The sequence below is a fragment of the Nyctereutes procyonoides genome, unplaced genomic scaffold (assembly GCF_905146905.1).
Source record: "Nyctereutes procyonoides isolate TBG_1078 unplaced genomic scaffold, NYPRO_anot_genome, whole genome shotgun sequence".
In the NCBI taxonomy this organism is placed as follows: Eukaryota; Metazoa; Chordata; class Mammalia; order Carnivora; family Canidae; genus Nyctereutes; species Nyctereutes procyonoides.
Window position 1 is genome coordinate 77,087,878 of NW_026575140.1, and position 22,468 is coordinate 77,110,345.

Consider the following 22,468-nt stretch of genomic DNA (forward strand, 5'->3'; position numbering starts at 1 on the left):
TTCTGTGGACGTGTCCAACGTCGTGTGGATGCACCATGCTCCCAGGGCCTCAGGCTTTGTGGTGGGATGAACGCAGTCCTTCTGTCTGGAAGGCATTTGGTCATTGTCCTGGTCCTTTTGGGCTGCCATGATAGAACCCCACAGACTGAATGGCTTATAAACAACAGAAACTTTGAGAAGTACTCTCAGTTCTGGAGGCTGGAAGCCCAAGATCAGAGCACCAGCAGATTCCACGTCTGGTGAGGGCCCGTTTCCTGGTTCATAGACAGCCATCTTCCCTCTGTCCTCACGTGGTGGCAGGGGTGAGGGAGCTCTCTGGGGCCGCATTTATGAGGACACTGATCTCATTCATGAAGACTCCCAAAGGCCCCACCTCCTAATCCCATCACGTTGGGGATTGGGTTTCAGCATATGAATTTTGTGGGACACGCACATTCGATCTGTAGCAGTGACATCCTGCTCTCACGTCATCTCTGGACCCGTAGAACTCCCTGTTGAGAAACAGGCTTATCTCAGTACAGACGAGGAGGCGAAATGCCGAAATGCAAGGAAAATATTGTGATTGGAAATTTAGGAGACCCTGGGAGAAGTTATATAGGGAGGTTTTCAAATCTTTACTCTTTTTTTCTGATCTCTTAAGATGCTGACCATAGCCTGACAATCTAGATCATGGTAGGTCTCCCTAAAAATCAAGGGACCTCTGAGATCTTTTGAAACCCAAGGATTTGTGAGATACAACTTTCTTTCCCTTTCCCCCTTCATCTGTCTAGATGAACTAACTGTATACAAGGTACAGAATCTTCAGTGGACGGCTGACTTCTCTGGGGATGTCACTTTGACCTGGATACGGCCCAAGAAGATGCCCTCTGCTTCTTGTGTCTATAACGTCTACTACAGGTGAGTCCTGTCTTTGCCATGAGAGAAGAAAACAATGTTCTTATCACCACAGGGTGTTCTGTAACTCTTGTGGTGTGTGCAGAGTGGCTCTCCATTAACTGAAGCTGGCGTCCCTGTGACCCGCCCCCCCCTGCCACTTTGATGCCACGGTATCTTTCTTCTTTTGACCAGGGTGGTTGGAGAGGGCATTTGGAAGACTGTGGAGACCCACAGCAATAAAACAAACATGATATTGAAAGTCTTGAAGCCAGACACCACGTATCAGGTTAAAGTCCAGGTCCAGTGTCTGAGCAAAGTGCACAACACCAACGACTTCGTGACTCTGAGAACCCCAGAAGGATGTAAGTATTCTAGTTTATTTTTATGGCATGTCCAGGACCTTCTGTGGGATTTGCAGAGTTTCCCAAGGATGGTCAGGAGTGTATGTGCCTCACATACACAGAAGAGGTGTAGTGGAGTTTAATGGTCCTGCCTGAGTTGTTGAGCATGCATTCCCCTTATTAAGTCACGGGGTGTTTTGCCTCCGTCCAAAGTTTAATTTCAGATCGTGCCCAACGTTGCCACCTGCTTCTCCAGTTCCCGTCTCTACTTTCCCTTCCACGTATTTCCCAGCACTTGGTATTTGTGTAGATCATCACTGTTAAAATATGAGGCATGTCAGGAGTATTAAGGCTCAGTTTTCAAGAATTTCACCAAAAGTCATATGCCCTAGAGAGTTCCTTGCTTCCCAAGGTCTTGGGAACTTTACATCTGCGATTGCCTGTGCTTATATTTTGGTGACGGTTGGAGGTACCCACATGAACTCATGCAGATTTTAGCATTCCTGCAGATGCTCACATGTAAAATAGTTACAGATGCATGTATGGAGGCAGGTTGGTATCACGTATATAGTTCCTTGCTTTGTCAGCTGAGAAGGCCCAGACAGGTGACGCTTTAGTAGCAGTAAGCACATCTATCACTAAGATCTAGGCTTCCATGCCATTCTTTAAAAAAAAAAAGGGGGGGGAACCCCAGGGCTCCTTGAAGAAGGGGGTGATTCCAGCCTGAGGGCAGGATAGCTACTAGGGGCACCTAGAGAAAGCAAGGAGGTTCTAGGCAGGACAAAACTCGCCAATACCTGTGCGTTCTGATTTTGCTAAATTAACGTTTGCTTGGTAGAACCCTGGGGTGTCAGATGGTCCACAAAAGACCGCAAGGGAAAATTGAAATAGAGAAGTGTGTCATTCATAGGTCCCAGAGGAAGTCACAGCATACCCAGTGTGACCCCTTGGGCACAGGTAAAGGCAGGATGCAGGCAGAGTGCAGGATCTGGGCACATGCTTTTTTTTAGGATTGATGGGCATAGTATATTGGGGTTCCTGTGCTAAGGCTGCATTGGTCAATTCAAGCCAAAAAAGAGGGGGGTTTGGATAAAGCTTTGTGGGGCTCACAGGGGAAGGTCCTGGGAGGCCGGGGAGACTTTATCGATAAACATGGGCAGATGCTTGTGAGTCCGCAGGCTGCCGTCTGGAGCACACACTTGCAAAAGGGACCAGTGTCCGTTTAGGATCCCTGCGGGCTGCTTGGCTGGACAAAATGGAAGCTGAGGAGCAACACCATGGAGAAGCTTAGCTACATCCTTGACACTATGGAGCTGTCTTTGAAATAGGCCATTCATTGGTTTTCTCTCCACAGCTTTTTAGCTGAGCACCTCACGTTGCTCAGGTGTTACGTTAGATACTGGAGGTGCAGAGATGAATGAGACGCCGTCCTGCCAGGGCTCAAGTCTCCGATTGTTGATGAATATTCATTGTGTTAGTTTGCTGGGGCTGCCGTAACCAAGTACTGTAGACCGGGGGGCTGATGCAACAGAAATTTATTTTCTCACAGTTCTAGAAGCTAGGAGTCTGAGATCAAGGTGCCAGCAGGGACGTTTCTTCTGAGGCCTCCCTCCTGTAGATCCTGTGTGCAGGAGGGTGGTGGGCAGTGTTTAACCCATAACGTTCATCCTCTGTGCATTATCGATGTGGATACGTCCTCTGCCGTCAGAATCAAGTTTGACTAGAAAGTATTGTGAGTGGTTTTCGTGTGTGGCTTCCAACCCGGCCCTGAGCAATCACAAAAGAGAAGATCAGAAATACCTTGACAATGCCAGCACTAAAGTCACAGAGGAGCCCGCTTGGAAGGTGACCCCTTTTGCTTGGGTGTAGGTGTTCTGTGCTGTTAGAAAGTAAGTCTCATTCCTTTGTGGCCATGCCCACGATACTCGGGTTGGATGAGACGTCGAGGCAGTGGGCATTGACCTTGGCAATTAAGATCTGGGCACTGAAGGCCTAGCGCTGGTAGGTGATTGGAGCCCGCAGCCACATCATGGTGAGCCATCCACCCACATCACACTCGACTACGCCACGACCTGATGGGCACTCGGCACACCTCACATTCTGGAAGAGAGGACAGATTTGTCGATGGGAAGACCAAGTGTACAGCCTTTACTAGTGGACAGGTTCCAGTGCTAGCTCTAGATTCTTCTTAGTCTTTGTTCCCACCTCAGGAAATTTCCTCCCATTTACCAGTACACAGATGGGTTTTAACCCCAAGTTGACTCTTTCCTAGTGCCAGACGCCCCTCAGAATCTCCAGCTGTCACTCCACAGGGAAGAGGAAGGTGTGATCGTGGCCCACTGGATCCCTCCCACCCACACCCATGGCCTCATTCGAGAGTACATTGTAAGTAACTTCTAGGAGCGGGCCGCGTGTGTCTATGTGAACAGACGTCTGGGTCCCGCCACAGCAGGAATGTGCTGTGTGTGACTAGGACTTGATTTGGAGAAGCCTGGTGAACAGCGATCCCACCCTCTAGAACATTTTGCATCTCACCCCTGCCCTCCTCCTGCCTCCTTGTAAAGGTATCAGGATGTCTCGGACCATCGGTTGCCTTACTAATGATTTCTTCCTTTCACTGTAGGTGGAATACAGCAGGAGTGGTTCCAAGATGTGGGCCTCCCAGAGGGCTGTTAGCAACTTTACCGAAATAAAGAATTTGTTGGTCAACGCTCCGTATACGGTCAGAGTGAGTGTTAGCACCCACTTCAGCCTGTTGGGCAGTCCTGGGGCACGAGAACTCCGTGCTCACCTTTATGAGATTCTTACCACTCATCTGCTAGATCCCCAGCCCCTTGCTCTGGGACGTCATCATCTTGTCAGTCCCTTAAACCAGTGCCACGGAGAACTTGAAATCAGACTTCCCTTGGGTAGCCGAGAATTGATGGTAATGCAGCTTTGCCGGCTTCTAACCCAGATTTTCTGCTAGCGTGCCAGCTCCTACGCTTTTGCACCTACCACATTTCTGCTTCTCCTTAGCTGCAGGGTGATGCAGAGCTATGGTAAGTGGCGCTTACAAGCCACTGTCGTAGGGATCTGATGCCATATATCAATACCTTTAGCAGAAAAGAGGGAGATTTTGTGCAGAAAAAGTTTGTTGGGACAGACTCTATGGCAGTGATGATTTATCAGTTCCCTTTCTCATATGTGTGTGTTTACATATATCTGTATGGACCCGCTACGGCACACGCACTACCTCCCCTCCCCGCATAGAAGAACCTCAAGGTCTGTCAGTCAACAGAAATGCCATCACGTCCACACCGTCGCGGCTCCCTCTGCCCAGATTCCTCTTGTCTCCTTGCCCCTGTTGTTGCAGTTGCCGGGACCTCTGAGGGTCCGGGATCCCCCTGCCTTGAATGCTTGCCCACCCTCATTGCCAGAGTCTCAGCCCCGTAGCTCATTCGGAACCCTTGCCGTAAGGTGTATTGCCTTTACCTTATACTAATCCACATTCTGATTTGCACAGGTGGCTGCGGTGACAAGCCGTGGAGTGGGAAACTGGAGCGACTCTAAATCCATTACCACCGTCAAAGGAAAAGGTATGTGATTTCAGCATTTGCAGATTTAGAGAAGATAGAAGCTTTTGGGAAAGGACATTCCGTGGGACTGGCAAATGGAGAAGCACAGATGAGAGAACTTCAGGCCACCTCCTTCCCCCCAACATGCACACGTTTCCAGGGGTTAGTGCTCTAGATAGAGTTTCTTTGGGGGCTGTCGAATGTACTCCTGCTCCTAGAGCCGAGCATTTCTTATGGTGCAAACGTACAGAGGGATTTCCAGAGGCCAGCAAGCCCAGCTCTTGTGCTCATGCACAAAATCCAAATCCAAAGTTCTCCTCCTCTCTTGTGATGGATACAGGTGATTTCGTACGTGTCTGTTCATGGTGTTTGTGAGAGCTCCATGTTGGCCCTTGTTAATTCCCCAGTGACACTGACAAACCATGTGTAGGCCGTAGTTTCCAGCACTGGAGCCGATCTCAGTGATAGCCGACAGCTTGCCAAGGGCCCGGCCCTAGTGAGTGCTCGCTGCTTTGTGTACATCAGCCCATCTCATTGAACCCTTAGCACCCTCAGAATAACCATTAGAACACATAAAGAGCCAGAGACAAGTTAAGGTACTTCCCACACAGTAAATGGCAGAGAGCGGGGATGGGAGCCCGATCCTCCCGACTCCAAAGCCTGTGCATTTAACCACTGAGCTGCCCTCCTTCCCCTGGGCGGAGACACATGCCCCTCTCAGCACTGTCCTGCTTGTGCGCATGCCTGGCAAGGGCGGGGGGGGGGGTCTGGTCTGGTTTCCTCCACTCTCACTGGTGTCGAGGAGAACGAAATAGTTGAGGGGTGAGTTAAAGCCATGAAAAGGAAGGAGTCTGGCACGCTTGGGAGGACAGTACTACTGCTTGCGTTCCTGAGCGGTTTCCTGTACTTGGCCTTGGCACTTGTCGCTTTTGTTTCTAGGTACATGTGTTACCTGGAATGGCATGTGGTTGGAGGGTTTTATTTTAACCTGAGCCTATGAGAAATAGGCGGTGGGTTATGGAGAGTCACGATCTGGTTGCTTTTAAAATTTGGGCTCCTTGAGATCAGGGCAGGAGGCAGTCAAGCTTAGTGAGGCCAGCCAGTCTTCGTGACAGGGTGCCTGGGGCTCGTTAGAAAGAGTGTACTGAGTGCACACTCCCTTCGAGTTTTCATTGTCTTGTCATTCCCCCTCTACAAAATCGATCAAAACATCCTGGTCATATGTACTGAGAACAAGTGATACTAGAAGGGCAGCAGTAAGACACATACCCTGAATTCCCTGAACACAAATCACAGGTGCCGTGGAAAGTCTCTTGAACTTCTTTTGTATGATTTTGATGGCGAACCTTGCTCTTCCTGCGGGTTTTGGCTAGAGTGTGTACAGGAGGCCACGGGTGCTGGGTCAGACAATGTGTGTCGTGTTCCGTCTGTGACCCTGTGACCCTGTGTCGTCATGACGTAACCCAGAGGACAAACACAGCAGTGGCATCAGCCACGTTCGTTAGTGGATGTGGTGAATTAATAACAGCAACGAGAGAAGCAACCATTAGTTGAGCACTTACGTACTAAGCTCCGTGCTCGTTGTTTTACATGACATGATCTCCTTTAATCCTGATCGATCCTGTAAGTATTCTTCTGCTCATTTTGTAGCTAAGGAAGCTGGGCTTTGGGAAGGATTGTGACCTCTCCCCAGTCACCACGGTTATGATTCAGGTTGGCATGACAGCAGCACCTGCACTGTTTTGCTCTGAGTTGGCGCCTGAAACTCCTAATGTCGTCTCTTCTTCCTCACGCCCACTCTTATTATGTGGTTGATCATCCAGAGGGACTCCTCTAGATTTTGGTACATCTCTTTTGCCACCAAATCTCACCCACTCCTTTGAGTGTCTCTTGCCTGTATAAGATGCTTATGTGCTGTTCAATCAAGTGTACAAGTTGTCGTTTAAATACTGTCTTCCGGGGCGCCTGGGTGTCTCAGTCGGTTAAGTGTCTGCCTTCGACTCAGGTTATGATCTCCAGGTCCTGGGATTGAACCCCATGTCTGGCTCCCTAGCAGGGATCCTGCTTCTCCCTCTCCCTCTCCTTCTATTGGGTGAGCGCTTGCGCTCTCTCTCTCAAATAAATAAGTAAAATCTTTAAAAATAAATAAATACTGTCTTCTGATAGCAGTTGTCCCATGGAGCCCTGACACAGCACGGTCCGCCACCTTGTGGGCAGACCTTCCAAGTGATGAGCACCCCGCTCTCGTTACTTGACCCAAAAGAGGTCTTCTTCTCTCTGCCACTTTTATCTCGGCCCTACCACTGACTTATCAGTTCCTTAATCTGTCATAGATGGGACTTTATTGGAAACGGAAAGAAAGGGAATGCTGAGGTAACAGTATAAAGATAAGTAGCGTATGCAGTTGCTTAGTGTCTAAAAGGGAATTTGAACTCAAGTTTACTGGACTTCAGAACCCCATGCTTTCCATCTTACCACATGGGTGTTGACGATTTATACCTTCCGATGTATCGTGCCCTCAACCTTCGAGGAGGGCCAGGGGCCACAGGACTTGCTGAGTGCCAGGAGAGGTGGCACGTTTCAGAACCAGGCCGCAGCCTGGCTGCCTGGGGGCATTGACATAATGGAACTTTTCTGCTTGACCTAATTGCCGGGATAGCTGACGGAGCCAAGGTAGTCGTGTGTTCGCCAGGCAACTGCGGACCCACCCCCCCGCAGGTGTCAGGACAACAGTGGTAAAAGCGACGACGAGTGGAAGCAGCCAGAGAAATGCCCTTTCTTCCCCCGCTCCAGGACCGCTGTGTCTGTTGACTTGAAAACTGTTAGGTCCTGCCTTCCTCACTTTTCATCATGTGGTTTCTCTTCACCTTTTCGCTTCTAGTGATCCCACCCCCAGACATCCACATCGACAGCTTTGGCGAGAATTCCCTAAGCTTTACCCTGACCATGGAGAGCGACGTCAAGGTAATGTTGGGCTTCCAAACTGGCGGGTGGGTGGGCTCTCCTAGCTGGGGAATCGCTCGCTGCAGCCTGGAATGGTACGATTAAGAAAAACGGATGGCTTGGTCCAGTAAGACCAAAATCCCACGGCGAGGTTGGTTCCTTCCCCCGTAAAGAACAACGTGAGTCTTTTCGTGTAATTACTCTGCCTCAGCCTGGTGCCTTTTTTTTTTCTTCTTTTCTTAAACCGTATAATTAAATGGTTCACAGCTACAGTGCAAATAAAGAGTTGGTGTTAACAGAATATGTATGCCCTGTAATTTTCAGCTTTATTGGATTTCCTGGTGCTAAGCACTAATGCAGAGGTTCCCACAGTGAAAGAGAGAGTCAGATACCTGAGAAACATGCCCACTTACAGCCACTCCGCGTCGTCCCCTTCACGCGCCACGGTCCCCTCCGCGCGGCCTGTCTGCGAGCCAGCACCGCCGTGACCCCCTTTGCGCCTGTGGTTTTCCAAGTGGAGATGCACCTCCCGTAATGTTCTGTCTTAACCATTTTTCCTCCCATCCCTCCCTGTCTGTGAAGCTGTGGTGGGACAGAGCTTCCAAGTGATGAGCACTCGTGCCGTTTACTGAACCACAGTTCGGTGGCCTGCCCTTGGCTTCGGAGACCATTGCTGCAAGCCATGGCTTTCGTATACACGTCTCTATATCGTCTTTGCTCTTAAAAGCGTTTTTATTTTTTTGTCACTGCCCCATATTTAAAGATCTTTAGATCACATCATTTTATGAGCCGAGGACAGTGGGAGCTAAGGAAGCTCCTTTTGCACTGACCTCTTGGCCTTGACTGCAAGGATCACCCGAGGTATCTGTAATTGCCATAATGGAATTATCTTTAAGGTTTTTCCTTTTTCTGCCATTATGAATTGGCTGTTGTTCCTTTTATGCTGCATCAGTTTTTTTGGTTTCATCACATCTATATTGTGTATTATAAATAGTCCCATGTTTGTTTTTAGAGGTAGGCGCAGTATAACGATCCAGCGATAGCACACATGGAACCAAGAAACAACCTGTCCATCCTAAGAAAGGCGAGGCCTAGAGCAGCAATAGCAAAGGGGTGCCTTTTGTGTTTGCTGGGCTCCCTGGCTGTGTTCTGTTCCCATAACATGTTTCGTGGTTGCTGGCAGGTGAATGGCTACGTGGTGAACCTCTGCTGGGCATTTGACACCCATAAACAAGAGAAGAAAACTTTGAACTTCCGGGGGAGCATCTTGTCACACAAAGGTAACACCTTGAGGCCAGTTGGTGTGCGAGTGGTTGGGGGGAGTAGGGACTCCAGTACTTCCCGCAGCAGCAGAGCTTGTGTGGGGGCTGCCGTTCTGGGTGGGCAGAGTGGAGGCACTGCCTCTGGGGGAGGGTCCCCTCAGTGGCTCCTCAGCCCGCTTCCCTAGCTCCTGGAAAGAGGCCTGTACTGATGATTTTGGAGTTCCTAAAGAAAGTTCTGAGAGTGGGCTGCCTGCCCCTCCTTTCTGGTGGGGTTCGCTCCTCCTTTACGTATATGAGGCGTGCAGGGCGTGGTGCATAGTCGGTACTTGGCGCATGGTGTTTTTATTTTATTTTATTTTTTTTTTAAGTTGAGATTTTTTTTTTTAAGATTTTATTTATTTATTCATGAGAGACAGAGAGAGAGAGAGAGAGAGAGAGAGGCAGAGACACAGGCAGAGGGAGAAGCAGGCTCCATGCAGGGAGCCCGACGCGGGACTCGATCCCGGGTCTCCAGGATCAGGCCCTGGGCTGAAGGCGGCACTAAACCGCTGAGCCACCCGGGCTGCCCTTGGCGCACGTTTTTGTTGAATGAATGCACAAACTAAACTGAGGGAGGAGGGAAGGTGGTGTCCCACTCCCTCTTGTATCTGTGCACCTGCTGCAGTAGGCCTTTCCCCAGGTGTTCTGTGTGTACCGTTTTATATAACCCCAATAATAATCCCGTGGGATATGCTCATGTCACCGATGAGAACCCACGGTTGAGAAAGTTAATTCCCACAGAAGGTGACAGCACTGGAACCCACGTCTTTTTAATTCCCAAGGCTCTGATCTCACTGTCTCAACGTTGCACTGATAGAAATTGGGAGAATCAGCAACAATAGTCTTCTTAGCTAGTGCCTGAATTATATTAAAGGCTAGCTTGATGCCAGGCATCATGCCAAACACTTTACAGGTGTTTTCTTTTTTAATCTGTGCAGTAGCAGCTGCTCAGTGTTGTTGTTGTTGTTGTTGTTGTTGTTGTTTTCCAGTTTTACAAACAAGGAAATGGACTTAGTTTGAGTATAGATGACCCTGAACAGTCGGGGGTCAGACGCCTCTGACCCTATAACTTTTAACTCCCCCCCCCCAAACTTAACTACTCACAGGCTGCTGTTGACCAGAAGTCTTACCGATCGCATAAACAGTTGATTAACACATATTTTGTATGCTCTGTGTATTCTGTACTGTTCTTACAATAAAGTAAGCTACAGAAAAGAAAGTATTTATTTGTTTCTGAAGGGAAGGGGTGAGGGAGAGATAGTCTTAAGCAAACTCTGTGCCTGACGTGGGGCTTGATCCCACGACCCTGAGATTATGCTCAGAGCCGAAACCCAAGAGTTGGAGGTTAAATCAACTCCACCACTGAGGCACCCTGAAAAGAAAATACTCCTTTTATGTTTTAAAGATTTTATGTATTTATTCATGAGAGACAGAGACAGAGAGAGAGAGAGAGAGGCAGAGACACAGGCAGAGGAAGAAGCAGGTTCCCTGCGGGGAGCCTGATGTGGGACTTGATCCCAGGGCCCCGGGAACATGACATGAGCTGAAGGCAGATACTTAACCACTGAGCTACCCAGGTGCCCCAAGAAAAGGTTCTTAAGAAAATTATAAGGAAGAGAAAATACATTTACAGCACTAGGCCATTAAAAAACAAACAAACAAAAAAACCTCGAATATGAGTAAACCCGCATAGGCTCAAACCCATGTTATTCAAGAGTCAACTTAGTTTTGTATCCTGCCATTCTCACTTTATGTGAAGTTGTAAGAATTTTCTACTCTCGTTAAATATTCCTGGAGACAACTTTGAGTGGCTGCACAGTAGTTCATGGAATGCACGCTATTTAACCATTGCTTTGTCTCTGGGCAATTGGATTGTGTATACGTGATGTGTGACATCATGTCCCAAAGATGTTTGCTCGCTCTGATTCCACGGGAAATCTGGATGAAGACCTTGCAGGATTTTAAGATGTTTACCCAAGGCCAAATGGCTCGCTAGGAGTGTTGTCCCGGTTTATACCCCCAGATGGTCAGCTTTAAATCTACGAGCGCCCATGTGAGTGTATTATGTGTAGTAGTCATCAGTAAGTAATGCTGGGATGAATGTGTAAAATGATGAAAATTCCTACGTGAGCATTTGAGACTCATTTAAATTGAGAGATTACATTAAGAAATAGGGTATCAGGGCACCTGGCTGGTTCGGTCAGAAGAGCCTACAACTTGAGATCTCAGGGGTCATGAGTTCAAGCCCCCACATTGGGTGCAGAGATTTTTTTTTTTTTAAATAAAAAAAAAAAGACTTGAAAAGTAGGACTTTATATACCAAAACAATTCTTTTTTCACTAAATTTTTAATTTTAATTCCAGCGTAGTTAACATTAGTTTCAGATGTGCCATATAGTGATTCAGCAATTCCCTGTATTACTCAGAGCCCATCAAGATGAGTGTGCTCTTAATCCCCGTCGCCCATCCCCCCCCCCACCTCCCCTGTGGTTATGTCAGTTTGTTCTCTGTAGTTAAGAGACTGTTTCTTGGTTTGTCAAGATACACACTCTTGACTGACGCCTCCAGCTCCCTCCCGGCATCTCCTTGTCCCTGTTTTCACAGTTGCCAATCTGACTGCTCATACGTCCTATGAGATTTCTGCTTGGGCCAAGACTGATCTGGGGGACAGTCCTCTGGCATTTGAGCATGTCACGACCAAGGGAGTCCGCCCTCCCGCTCCTAGCCTCAAAGCCAAGGCCATCAATCAGACTGCAGTGGAATGCACCTGGACGGGCCCCAGGAACGTGGTGAGTCAGCCAGGAGGCCGCCTCCCCTGATGCCGGGCCAGGGGGTAGCCCCAGAGCTTTCTCCTCTCTCTCTGTTCCTGTTTCCTCCTTTCTCACCCCAGCACCAACTCTCCTCTCCCTCAGCTCTGTATTATGTTCTAGAGGCACCTGCTACCTCTTTCCACACCTTGGCCTGGCGTCTGAGAGAATGTACTCGAGCTCTTTGCTATTGAATAGATTGTGAGTGTGAAGGGGGGTGGGGGAGGGCGTGTTCTGTGCCTGGGGACTCACCTTGGCTCGTGGGTGTGGTGACACATTAGCAGCAGTGACAGCTGCTCCAGTTTCTCCCCACCTACGTGATGCCCCCCACCCCCAGGTTGCCTTCTTGGGCTGCTTCTCCAGCTCTGCCCACCCCTGCTCCATCCCAGTGTCCCCGCTCCACTGGTCCTTCCTTCCTTTCTTTCTTTCTTTCTTTCTTTCTTTCTTTCTTTCTTTCTTTCTTTCTTTCTTTTCTTTCTTTCTTTTTTTGTCATTATGTTTGTATATTTTTTTAAAGATTCCATTTATTTTTTTGAGAGAGACAAATAGTAAGAGAGAACATGAACAGGGAAGAGAGGGCTGAGCAGGGATCCCGACGTGGGACTCGATCCCAGGACCCCAGGATCATGACCTGAGCTGAAGGCAGATGCTCAACCACTCAGCTACCCAGGTGCCCCATTATGGATGCATTTTGAGGCACTGTGATCAGATGTGTGCTTTTCTGAGTCTGGTCTTTATTTCCCATACATCCCCACTGTATACCTTCCTTGGCTCTTAGGTGGGTCTTCCCAAACTTCTTGGCACATTTTCACCTGCTCTTGTGTCTGCCCCTTGGCTTATGCTCTTTCTACCACTAGAGTCCTTCTGCCCCCCCCCCCCCCCGAATTTATAGTTGGCGCCATGCAGAACACTGCATTAGATACTGCTTTATCTGTTTGATATCTTCTATGTGTTTATCTCCCTAACTAGTTTGCAAGCTCCTGGAGAGGAAGGGTTATTTTCCAAGTCTCCTAACTAGAAGGGCCCATAGAACTAATAAATCTACGGTTTGTGAGTGAATGAATAAATGAATAAATCTATGGTGAGCAAGGTTTAGTGAGTTCTGGCAGTGAGGGGTGAGGAAGGAGGCCTGGTCTTGTCTTCTGAGTGCATCTCCAGCGTGCCCTTGGGGTGGGCCTGCACCATGGGAAATGAACCAAGGTTTGCACATCGTGGTAAGGTCGGCCTTGAAGAAAGATGGAGAAGGAGGCACCGCAAGAGCCCTCATGCCTGTCGCTCTCGGCCCGCCTCAGCTGGGCAGGGTGGACGTTCGCCCTTTACCATGAGGGAGCGAAGGCCTGGAGCGGCAGACTGGCTCCGCAGAGGTGAAGCTGCCAGAAACCACAAACTGGTGTGAGCTCAGGTGTGGCTAGTGTGGCCCTGAGGCGGGGACAGAGACGAGCTGCGTGGACTTGCCTGGCCCTCAGAGCAGTCTCTGCTCACAGAGTCCTTTTTTGCCCGTGCCCCCAGCCGAGGGCATCCGGAGGCTGGTGCCTGGGGTCGCACCCTGGAACACTACTTGACCTTGGGGTCTCTTGTTATGTGAGAACTGGCAGAGGTAGCCTTGCTCTGCGTCCTCTGTGCTGGACATGCTCGTCGTGCTCTCAGGGTGACCGTGCAGGCCCCTGCAGGAGGCTCTCAGCTGCTGCCCACTTCAGGCCACCGAGGACAGGGGTTGCTCACCCCCCATCGTCCTCTCTGCCCTGACAACGGCCACGGCCCCCGTCCTTCCCTGGTGACCTGCCTGTCCCCTGGCCTCCTTGGTGCGCGGAGCCCTCTTGCGGCCCTGCCCAGGCCTGCCCACCCCAGCCCCACGGCGGGGCCTGTCCTGCGGGCACCAGTCACCCCCGGGGGCTTCTGTCCCCCCTCCCCATATGCTTCCCCTCTCTGGCCCCAGCTGAGAGAAAATGCACAGCTGTCTGGGGCTCGGAAATCCTGGTGCCTGTCCCTGATCCGTGGCCCCCGTTCCCATGACCTCTCCAGCCTTGCTCAGCTTTCTTCTGGTCCCCAGCTTACCTGCCTGTATGTGCTTCCATGCCACCCGACCAAGTGCTTACCCGGGCGCTCCAAGCCCATCAAAACCCCACGCCCTGCTTTAAACTCTCACATGTACCATTGGGGTTGGGAGTGGCTGCATAGAACAGGGCCGAAAGTGACAATGGCTTCAGCACTTTATTTCCCTCCTCTTTAGCAGAAGGTGGAGCCCTTCAGCATCCCTGGGTTTCTACAACAGCAGGTTTGATTGAGGATGATCCCAAGCTGCCTGTGGCATCTGTCCTCAAAGTCACCTTGTGGTCCAGGAGGTCTGGAGCCACACCAGCCTCTTGTGTTCCGGGCAGCAGGAGGGCGGGAGGAAGGGCTCCCCGCTCCACGTCCATGAGCTCATTGAGGTCCCACGGGACACCTCTGCTTGTGTCACGTGGCCTCTCCTGGCTTCCAGGGAGGTGGGAAATGGAGATTTTCTTGCAGGTGGCAATTCGTGCTAGCGACCAGGATTCTACTAAGGAGGAGAGGAGCAGTGGGTGTCTTCTGGGCAGCTCCCCACATCCACCTGCTGCCCTCCCTCCTCAGCCTCCTTCCATGAACACACTGGCTCCCCCACCCCCATCAGCACTTCCATCCGTGCTTTGCAAGTAGCAGGCCACCTGCTCTGAGAACCCCACTCTTCTCCTACAGGATGTCTTGTTCCGTATTTACAACTCATCCTTTATAATTGTGTCCGTTTTTCTTCTCTGCCCCTCATTCCCCAGAAACGAGCATTTTGAGGGGCACCTGGGTGGTTCAGTCGGCTGAACGTCTGCCTTCGGCTCAGGTCATGATCCTGGGGTCCTGGGATGGAGCCCCGAGTCAGGCTCCCTGCTCAGTTGCAAGTCTGCCTCCCCCTCTCTCGTTGCCTCTCCTTGCTCTCTCTCTTTCTGAAATAAATAATATCTTTATTAAAAAACAAAACAAGCACTTTGAGGACAGAGAGCACACCATGTTTATCTTGGTGGTGGCGGGATTCGCACCTGCCCAGTGCACCTTCTCTGTAAATAAACACAGAAGGAAGACTTCTCTCTTTTGCGCTCTCCTGAAGCCGTTCCCAGGGCCACCAGTTAGGAATGTCAAGAGAATGGCCTTTGAGCTGATGTCCTTTTTCATCCCATTTGCCAGGTTTATGGTATTTTCTATGCTACATCCTTCCTTGACCTGTACCGCAATCCGAAGAGCTTGACTACTTCCCTCCACAACAAAACAGTCATTGTCAGTAGGGATGAGCAGTATTTGTTTCTGGTAAGTTTCCCGTACCGGGGAGTCCCGAGGAGTTGCTGTGTTTTAGGGATGGTTTAAATCCTGGGCTCCAAGCTCAGGCCCAGGACCTGGGGAGCTGGAAGCAGAACTCCAGGATCCGTGTGTGTGCAGGAGGGTGGCTCCTCCCCTGTAGAAGCGTCAGGTTCCTGCTTGAAGAACAGAATGACCCCGTCACCGACTGCAGCTCCGTTGTGGGGGATTGAGAACTCGGCAGGTGGATAAACATTGGCAGGAATGGAGAAACCGCTGTCATCAGATTCCACTTCCAGGACTAGGAATTTAGCTCACGTACTTTTACATGTGTGCCAAGATATATTATGGAAAAAGGCGTTTGGTAAACTATTACTTGTGATAGCAGAGGATTTGAAACCAGCGAGTCTCAAGAGAAGCCCGGTTAAGAACACAGGGCAACCCTTCAAAAGAAATAGAACCGAGGTGGAAAAGGAATCTCTGTTTTTTTTTTTTTTTTTTTTTTTTTAAGTAAAACAAGTGAAGAGCCTAAAGATATGTGTGATATTTTCATATTTGTGTAAAAAAATTAAGAAAAACAGGCCATATATACACGCATATGCACATCTATATGCACACACATGTATCCGTGTTTACCTAAGCGTAGGGCATTTCTGGAAAGAAGCACATAAAACTTGCCATATCTGGGAAAATGGATTAGACATCTGGGGTAGGTAGAGAATGCTATTTTCTATCTAGTTATATATTGATTGAATTTTAATCATGTACGTGTGTCATTTCGCTGGGGGAAAAAAAGGCTTAGTGCCGACTACATGCATCCCCCTGGTATTGGTTTCAGGTCCGGGTGGTGGTGCCCTACCAGGGCCCGTCCTCTGACTACGTTGTGGTGAGGATGATCCCAGACAGCAGGCTCCCACCTCGGCACCTCCACGTGGTTCATACCGGCAAAACCTCTGCTGTCATCAAGTGGGAGTCCCCGTATGATGCTCCTGACCAGGACCTGGTGAGTGAGCGGGCCAAGCATCCAGCCAGCCCTTCCTGTTCTTGGCGTGGTTGGCGGGGGAAGGGGATACATCATGGGGCAGGAAAGCTGGGCGGTAGGAGCTCAGCAGGACGATGTCGCTTCCCCGTATCTGTGTGCCCAAAGATGGGGCCCTTACAGGCGCCTCTTCTGAGTTGTCCCGGCTCCGTAATTTCCAGCCGTTACATTTGTTTGTCTGCCGTCTCACCTGCCCTTCCCTGACCCTCTAAAGCGGGTTGGCACACAGAGGCCTGGCAGCCCAGCGCAGCTCATTGCCTGTTTTTGTCAGTACAGTTTATGAGAACCAAGCTATGAGCAGTCAAGTCACGTGACTGCTTTCACGCCACAAACGGCAGAATTGGATAGTTGTGGGACAGACCATTTGGCCTTCACAGCCTAAAGGTATTTCTACCTGAACCTTTACAAAAAAGTTTACTGGCTGGTCCCTGCTCTGAAAGAAGAGGCAAAGGGCGCCTGGGTGGCTCAGTTGGTTAAGCGTCCCGAGTCTTGATTTTGGCTCAGGGTCGTGAGATCGAGCCCTGGGCTGGGCGTGGAGCCTGTTTGAGTCTCCCTCTGCCCCTCTCCCCCTCCAGAAAAACTAAAGTTAAAAAATAAATAAAAGAAGAGGCACTAATTCTGGAAAACAGCTCCCATCTTCCTTTGCCCCAGGCTCCTTTTCCCTGCCTCTCCCTTGTGTGGGTGGTTTTCTGTGCTCGGTTGCTGGCAGTTGGGCTTCTGGTAGCTGCCCCATGGCCTTGCCCTTGCCCTTGCCTCTGTGTAGGTAAACGGCAACCGGGGAGACAGTACGTAGAATTTGTTGTCCTCTTGTGTGTCTTCTGACCACACTTGGAACGATGACTGCTGGGGAGTCACCCTAAACACTGAATGAGAACTCTTCTTGTGCCTGTTCTCACCTATGTGTGGACGCCACGAGAAAAGTGACTTCCCAAGGTCATTTTTTTGGGTCGAATTAACAATACTGTGCACATTTCTGGGAGCGAGTGCTTGTTCCAGGTGCAGACCCAGCTTCCCCAAAGGCTTTCCAGAGAACAGAGCCAGGCTGCGGGCCTCAGAAGGTTGTTGCTGTGGGTCACAGCCCCTGACATGCTTTGGTTATATCGTCCGCCCCTGAATGGCAAAGAGTAAAAATAATAATAATAATAAAAAATAAAAAGAAAATCCAAGTTTCTGGTTACCATGAAGGTCTCTTTTCTTGTTGCAGTTATATGCAATTGCTGTTAAAGATCTAATAAGAAAGAGCGATAGGAGCTACAAAATAAAATCCCGCAACAGTACCGTGGAGTACACCCTGAACAAGTTGGAGCCCGGAGGGAAATACCACATCATCGTCCAGCTGGGGAACATGAGCAAAGATTCCAGCGTAAAAATCACCACAGGTAAACGGGAGAGCAGTTAGGGTCCCTCCACATGGCAAGGGACCTGCAGGGCTGCTAGGACACCTGCCGACACAGAACCTCTGTCCAGGACCGCTTGGGAGGTGCAGACTCCCCCACAGTGGGCAGCAGGGTGGGGGGCCCAGTGCCTGCACTGCAGGGTGGTGGATGGGGGTGGCTGTTCTCCATCCACTGTGTCTCTTTGCCCTCTCCTTTGCCCAGCTGGTTTGGACCCTTCTAGGGGAGAAGAGCAGGAGGCCCAAAAAGGGTTAGGAATGAAAACTGGGTATTTGCCGCAAAAGCCACGGATGGGAACCTGGGGCCAAAGTCACATGGTTCCTCATGGCAATGATGCATGGCTGAGGAGGGAGACCAGTACCTGTGCAGTAGCTTGACGGGGACTTGCTGGCGCCCGGGGGGCTCAGCATTCAGGCTCTGGTTCCGGAGGAAGGTAATAAGCTCAGGTCCTGGGGCCGCAGCAGAGACAGAGACAGCGGCGGAGTGTCCGGGATGGAGGCTCAGCCCCACCGTGCCGGCAGGGTGAGCAGCGGGCCTGGGTGGGACTCACGGAGTCACTCCAGGGCTCCATGTTCACGCACAGCCCCCGGCCCCTCACCGAGCTGAGCTCTGAGGCTCCTCAGGCCCTGGGATGGGACTCGGGAGAGCAGGAATGCAGGCTGGAACCAGAGCAGTGCTCTAGCAGGGGTTTGAAACCGTGGCCCATCCCATCCCGTCCCTTCCCTTTCTTGCCCACCCAGTTTGGTTTTGGCCATCTGTGCTTCTGAGGGCCATGAAATTAGGAACTGTCCAAATCTTTGAATAAAGGTATTAATAAATCAACAACAAATGAGATGCCGGTTGGGATGTGTCTACCAGGTGCTAGGCTCTCTGCTAAGCAACACGTGTGTTTTATTTCTTCCTTAGTCTAGCCTTCCAAGTTAGTATTTTTTTTTCTTTTTTAAATGTTTTATTATTTTAGGGAGAGCGAGCATGAGCAGGCTGGGAAGGGGGAAGAACAGAGGGAGATGGGGAGGGAGAGAGAATCCTGAGCAGGGTCCACGCTCAGCACAGAGCTCGACGTGGGGCTCGAGCTCACGACCCCCAGGATCCCGACCTGAGCCGAAACCAAGAGTCAGACGCATAAGTGACTGAGCCCCCCAGGTGCCCCTCAAGTTAGCATTATCTAATCTCTCTTGGATAGACAGGAAAACGGCGATTCCAGTATACAGCCACCGACTGCGTGCTGTTTATCTTTAATTTTCAGTTTCATTATCCGCACCTGATGCCTTAAAAATCATCACAGAAAATGACCACGTTCTTCTGTTTTGGAAAAGTCTGGCTCTGAAGGAGAAGCATTTTAATGAAAGCAGGGTGAGTTCCTCCCTCCTTCTCAATGACTTTGGGAATCTAATTGAAATGCAGTTTTAGAGATGAGCTCGTTAACAGCACGCTGGCAGAGATGGGGAAAAAGAACGGGGCAAGGGAGTAAACTTGAGGATTAAAGGACCATTTTCTGTGGGCTTGCTCATTAGCAAAATGTTTATACTGCCCATTAAAGACGAGAATCTCTGCACTAAGCACTTTGCATTCCTGAACTTGTCTTCCCCTAAAGACCGGGAAACGGGCTGGAACCCCCCCTTCCCCCGGGCCTTACGATGCTGGGTGCATGCTGGGTGCATGCTGGGTGCAGCTCAACGTTGGAACCAGGGCCCCATCCTTCGCAGCCAGTCTGAGAGCTGGGCTGTGGCTTCAGTGCTAGGAATGACCTACAGCCTCAACCTGGCCTCGCCAATTCTTTCCAGTGATGTTCGAGGGAGTGGGATGTGCTTGTAGAGAGTCTGTTGACATATGGAGTTCCCCGCTCTGTTTTGTCTTGTCATGGGCAGACCCATTACTGGATTCACAGTAGGAAGCGGGAGAAAGAGAGCGACACGGGGAATAGATCTGCCACCCAGAGGTGGACAGGTTCTTGAGTGGGCCTGGCTCATCCCCGTGGTGGGCAAAGCATGAGCTAAATAGAGCTGATAAATCAGCTGTGGCTCTTTCCGGGGGAACGGTGAGGGCACAGAGCGCGCGGGGGTTATAAACAGTCACTGTGCATAAAGCCAGAAGCACAACTAGTTTAAACTTTGAAGATTCTCACAACTCTCCCAACCGAGACATCTGAGTGGGTAATCTACTCAAATTTAAAGCAAGCGTTCGAAGCAGTTCAAATCAGAAATACTCTGATTTAGAAAAAACTATAGGTATCAAGAACCCCAGTAGCGGTGAGCAAAAGAAAGAAAGGACCCAACCTCACCGATAATGTGAACAACAAGGATAGGACGCCGTCCCATTAAACAGGCTACATTTTGGGGGACGAAGTATCACCAGCATGAGTCGTGGTTGGGGAGGTTAGCACCCTTGGAAAAATGAAGTGGTTCCGCCTTCCATAAGGCACTATCATGTAACGTATTAGGAACATAAAAAGCGTTCACACCCTGTGACCCAGCAATTCTTTCAGGATCTTTTTTTTTTTTTTTTAAAGATTTTATTTATTCATGAGAGACACACACAGAGAGGCAGAGACACAGGCAGAGGGAGAAGCAGGCTCCATGCAGGGAGCCCGATGCAGGACTCAATCCAGGACCCCGGGAACACGTCCTGGGTGGAAGGCAGATGCTCAACCACTGAGCCACCCAGACATCTCTCAGGATCTTATTCTAGAGAAATAACGTACATTGAGAATTTGTGTACGAGGCTGTTCAGGGCAGTTCTATTTCTGATAGCAAGAAAGAGGGAATGACCTTAATGTTCAATAGAAGAGGACTAGTTAAATAAATGTCAGTGGATGTTTGTGTCATTTAAATGTTTTTCCTTATACCTTTATGTATTTTGCAAGAGTTCTACAGCAAATATACATTAGATAGAAAATAATTCATGCTGGCTTATAAAGGAGACTGCAGGAGTGGGGTTCCAGGTGGATGGGGTTGGGAGGCCCGGTTTGGAAGCTGGTGGTCATCAGGGGATCCCTTCTGGGTGGCAGCAGCCTGGCTTTCAGGTTGAGGTGGCGGGTCAGTACTTCAGTCCCAATGGAGGGAGGGTTCTGGCATGAGCATGTAGCACGGCCTCCTTTCCCCCAGGTTTACAGTTAAGGGAATAGACAGGCCAATGGAATGGGGACCAAGAGACCGTGAGTGTGCAGTGGGGCCCAACATGGGAGTAGAGATCAGAGAGGAGGTCTTTGGGAGGGGGCTGGCGGGGTGGGAGTTGGTAGCTTTGACACCAGAATGCTCGGAGATTAGCAGGGCAGCCCAGTAGTCCGTTCTGATCCCAGCCTGATCTCGAAGCACCTTCTATTCAAGGCCAGGTTGGTCCGGGGCCACCATCAGCCTCAAGGAGCTGGGGAGCGAGCCTGGGCTGCCAGTGGAGTTCCCACGCGCTATTCTACCGAGAAATGTCCTGACTCTTCTTCCCCCACTGCTGGCGTCCCCTGCCACCTGGATTTATTATGAGTCAAATCCCCTTACGGCGAGCTATTGCTGAATTGTCCGGATTCTTTGTGGCATTTGATATTGTGTGAGATGAGTGGACTGTTGACCAGCACTTTGAATGTGTGCTGGAATATTTGTTAAAATGGCTTTTATGAAGGCTACACTTTTCACTTCCACTTTGCAGCTCATAAGTGGGCGTGGTAGTTATTTGAGACGTTTGAGATGGGAAAATTGCCATTTTCTGAATCCACTATCTCAGCGGTAATGTGAAAAGATCTAGTAAGAAACCCGGAGTGCTTTAGCATCTAGAAAAGCCTGCAATAAGGAGCTCACATAAAGTTGGAACCAGTAATAGAAGCTGTCAGATTCCTTATTTAACTTCTTGAACAATCTTTCGTGTCTTTGTTTTCAGGGCTACGAGATACACATGTTTGATAGTGCCATGAATATCTCAGCATACCTTGGGAATACTACTGACAACTTCTTTAAAATTTCCAACCTGAAATTGGGTCATAATTACACTTTCACTGTGCAAGCAAGATGCCTTTTTGGCAGCCAGATTTGTGGGGAGCCTGCTGTCCTGCTGTATGATGAGCTGGGGTCTGGTAAGTCACTCATGTGGTCACTTTCCATCTTCAGTTCTGGGGAACTAGATGAAGGATGTAGCAGGGTTTGGTGAATGTGTATCTTCTTTTAAGATTTTATTTGTTTGAGAGAGAGAGCACGTACATACTTGTGTGTGCACAAGAGCAGGGGAGGGGCAGAGGGAGAGGCAGAGAATCCCGAGCAGACTCTGTGCTCAGCACAGAGCCCGACACAGGACTCTAGATCATGATCTGGGCTGAAATGAAGAATCAGGTGCTACCCAGGCACCCCAATATGTGTCTTTCTAAAGTGCATTTAAAATATTCTTTCTGGGGCAGTTGGGTGCCTCAGACAGAGGTTGAGCATCTGCCTTCAGCTCAGGTCATGGTCCTAGGGTCCTGGGATCGAGTCCCATACCAGGAGCCTTGCTTCTCCCTCTGCCTGTGTCTCTGCCTCTGTGTGTCCCTCGTGAATGAAGAAATAAAATCTTTTAAAAAAATAATAAGAGAAATTAAAGGCATGCATATTGAGATGTTAGACCAGACTTGCAAGAAATGGCTGCTCTCTGGCCCCTGTTGATGAACATCTGGTCAGGATGAGTCCCTGGGTAGCCACCGAGCCTTCCCTGTGAGGCACAGGCCTCGCCTGTACCCCTTTGCCCTATACCAGGGAATAACCTCAAGCCTGAGGAGACTCCTTATGGGACCTGAAAAGTCCACTGTGCTTCCGTAGCTACAACTGACTCCCAAGTTCCGTATCCTGCCCTCTGGCTCAGACCTTCCCTAGGATGTTCTAAGACTGGCCCAAACCCAACAGGGGGATGGATGGCTTTGCCCTAGAGCCCTCTTGGGGCGGATCTACCAGTACATCA

General features: G+C 49.9%; 1 protein-coding gene across 1 annotated transcript in view; it reads left to right on the forward strand.

The window, feature by feature from the left end:
* Positions 1 to 22,468, forward strand: part of SORL1 (sortilin related receptor 1) — a 158,938-nt gene that overhangs the window by 129,984 nt on the left and 6,486 nt on the right. Inside the window, exons 34-46 of the mRNA XM_055305675.1 lie at positions 771 to 897; positions 1,069 to 1,238; positions 3,490 to 3,602; positions 3,841 to 3,945; positions 4,723 to 4,795; positions 7,656 to 7,738; positions 8,901 to 8,997; positions 11,622 to 11,806; positions 15,017 to 15,136; positions 15,963 to 16,127; positions 17,368 to 17,542; positions 18,804 to 18,910; positions 21,425 to 21,617. Of these exons, the coding sequence (XP_055161650.1) occupies positions 771 to 897; positions 1,069 to 1,238; positions 3,490 to 3,602; positions 3,841 to 3,945; positions 4,723 to 4,795; positions 7,656 to 7,738; positions 8,901 to 8,997; positions 11,622 to 11,806; positions 15,017 to 15,136; positions 15,963 to 16,127; positions 17,368 to 17,542; positions 18,804 to 18,910; positions 21,425 to 21,617 (1,713 nt within the window). The remainder of the gene's footprint in view (positions 1 to 770; positions 898 to 1,068; positions 1,239 to 3,489; positions 3,603 to 3,840; positions 3,946 to 4,722; positions 4,796 to 7,655; positions 7,739 to 8,900; positions 8,998 to 11,621; positions 11,807 to 15,016; positions 15,137 to 15,962; positions 16,128 to 17,367; positions 17,543 to 18,803; positions 18,911 to 21,424; positions 21,618 to 22,468) is intronic.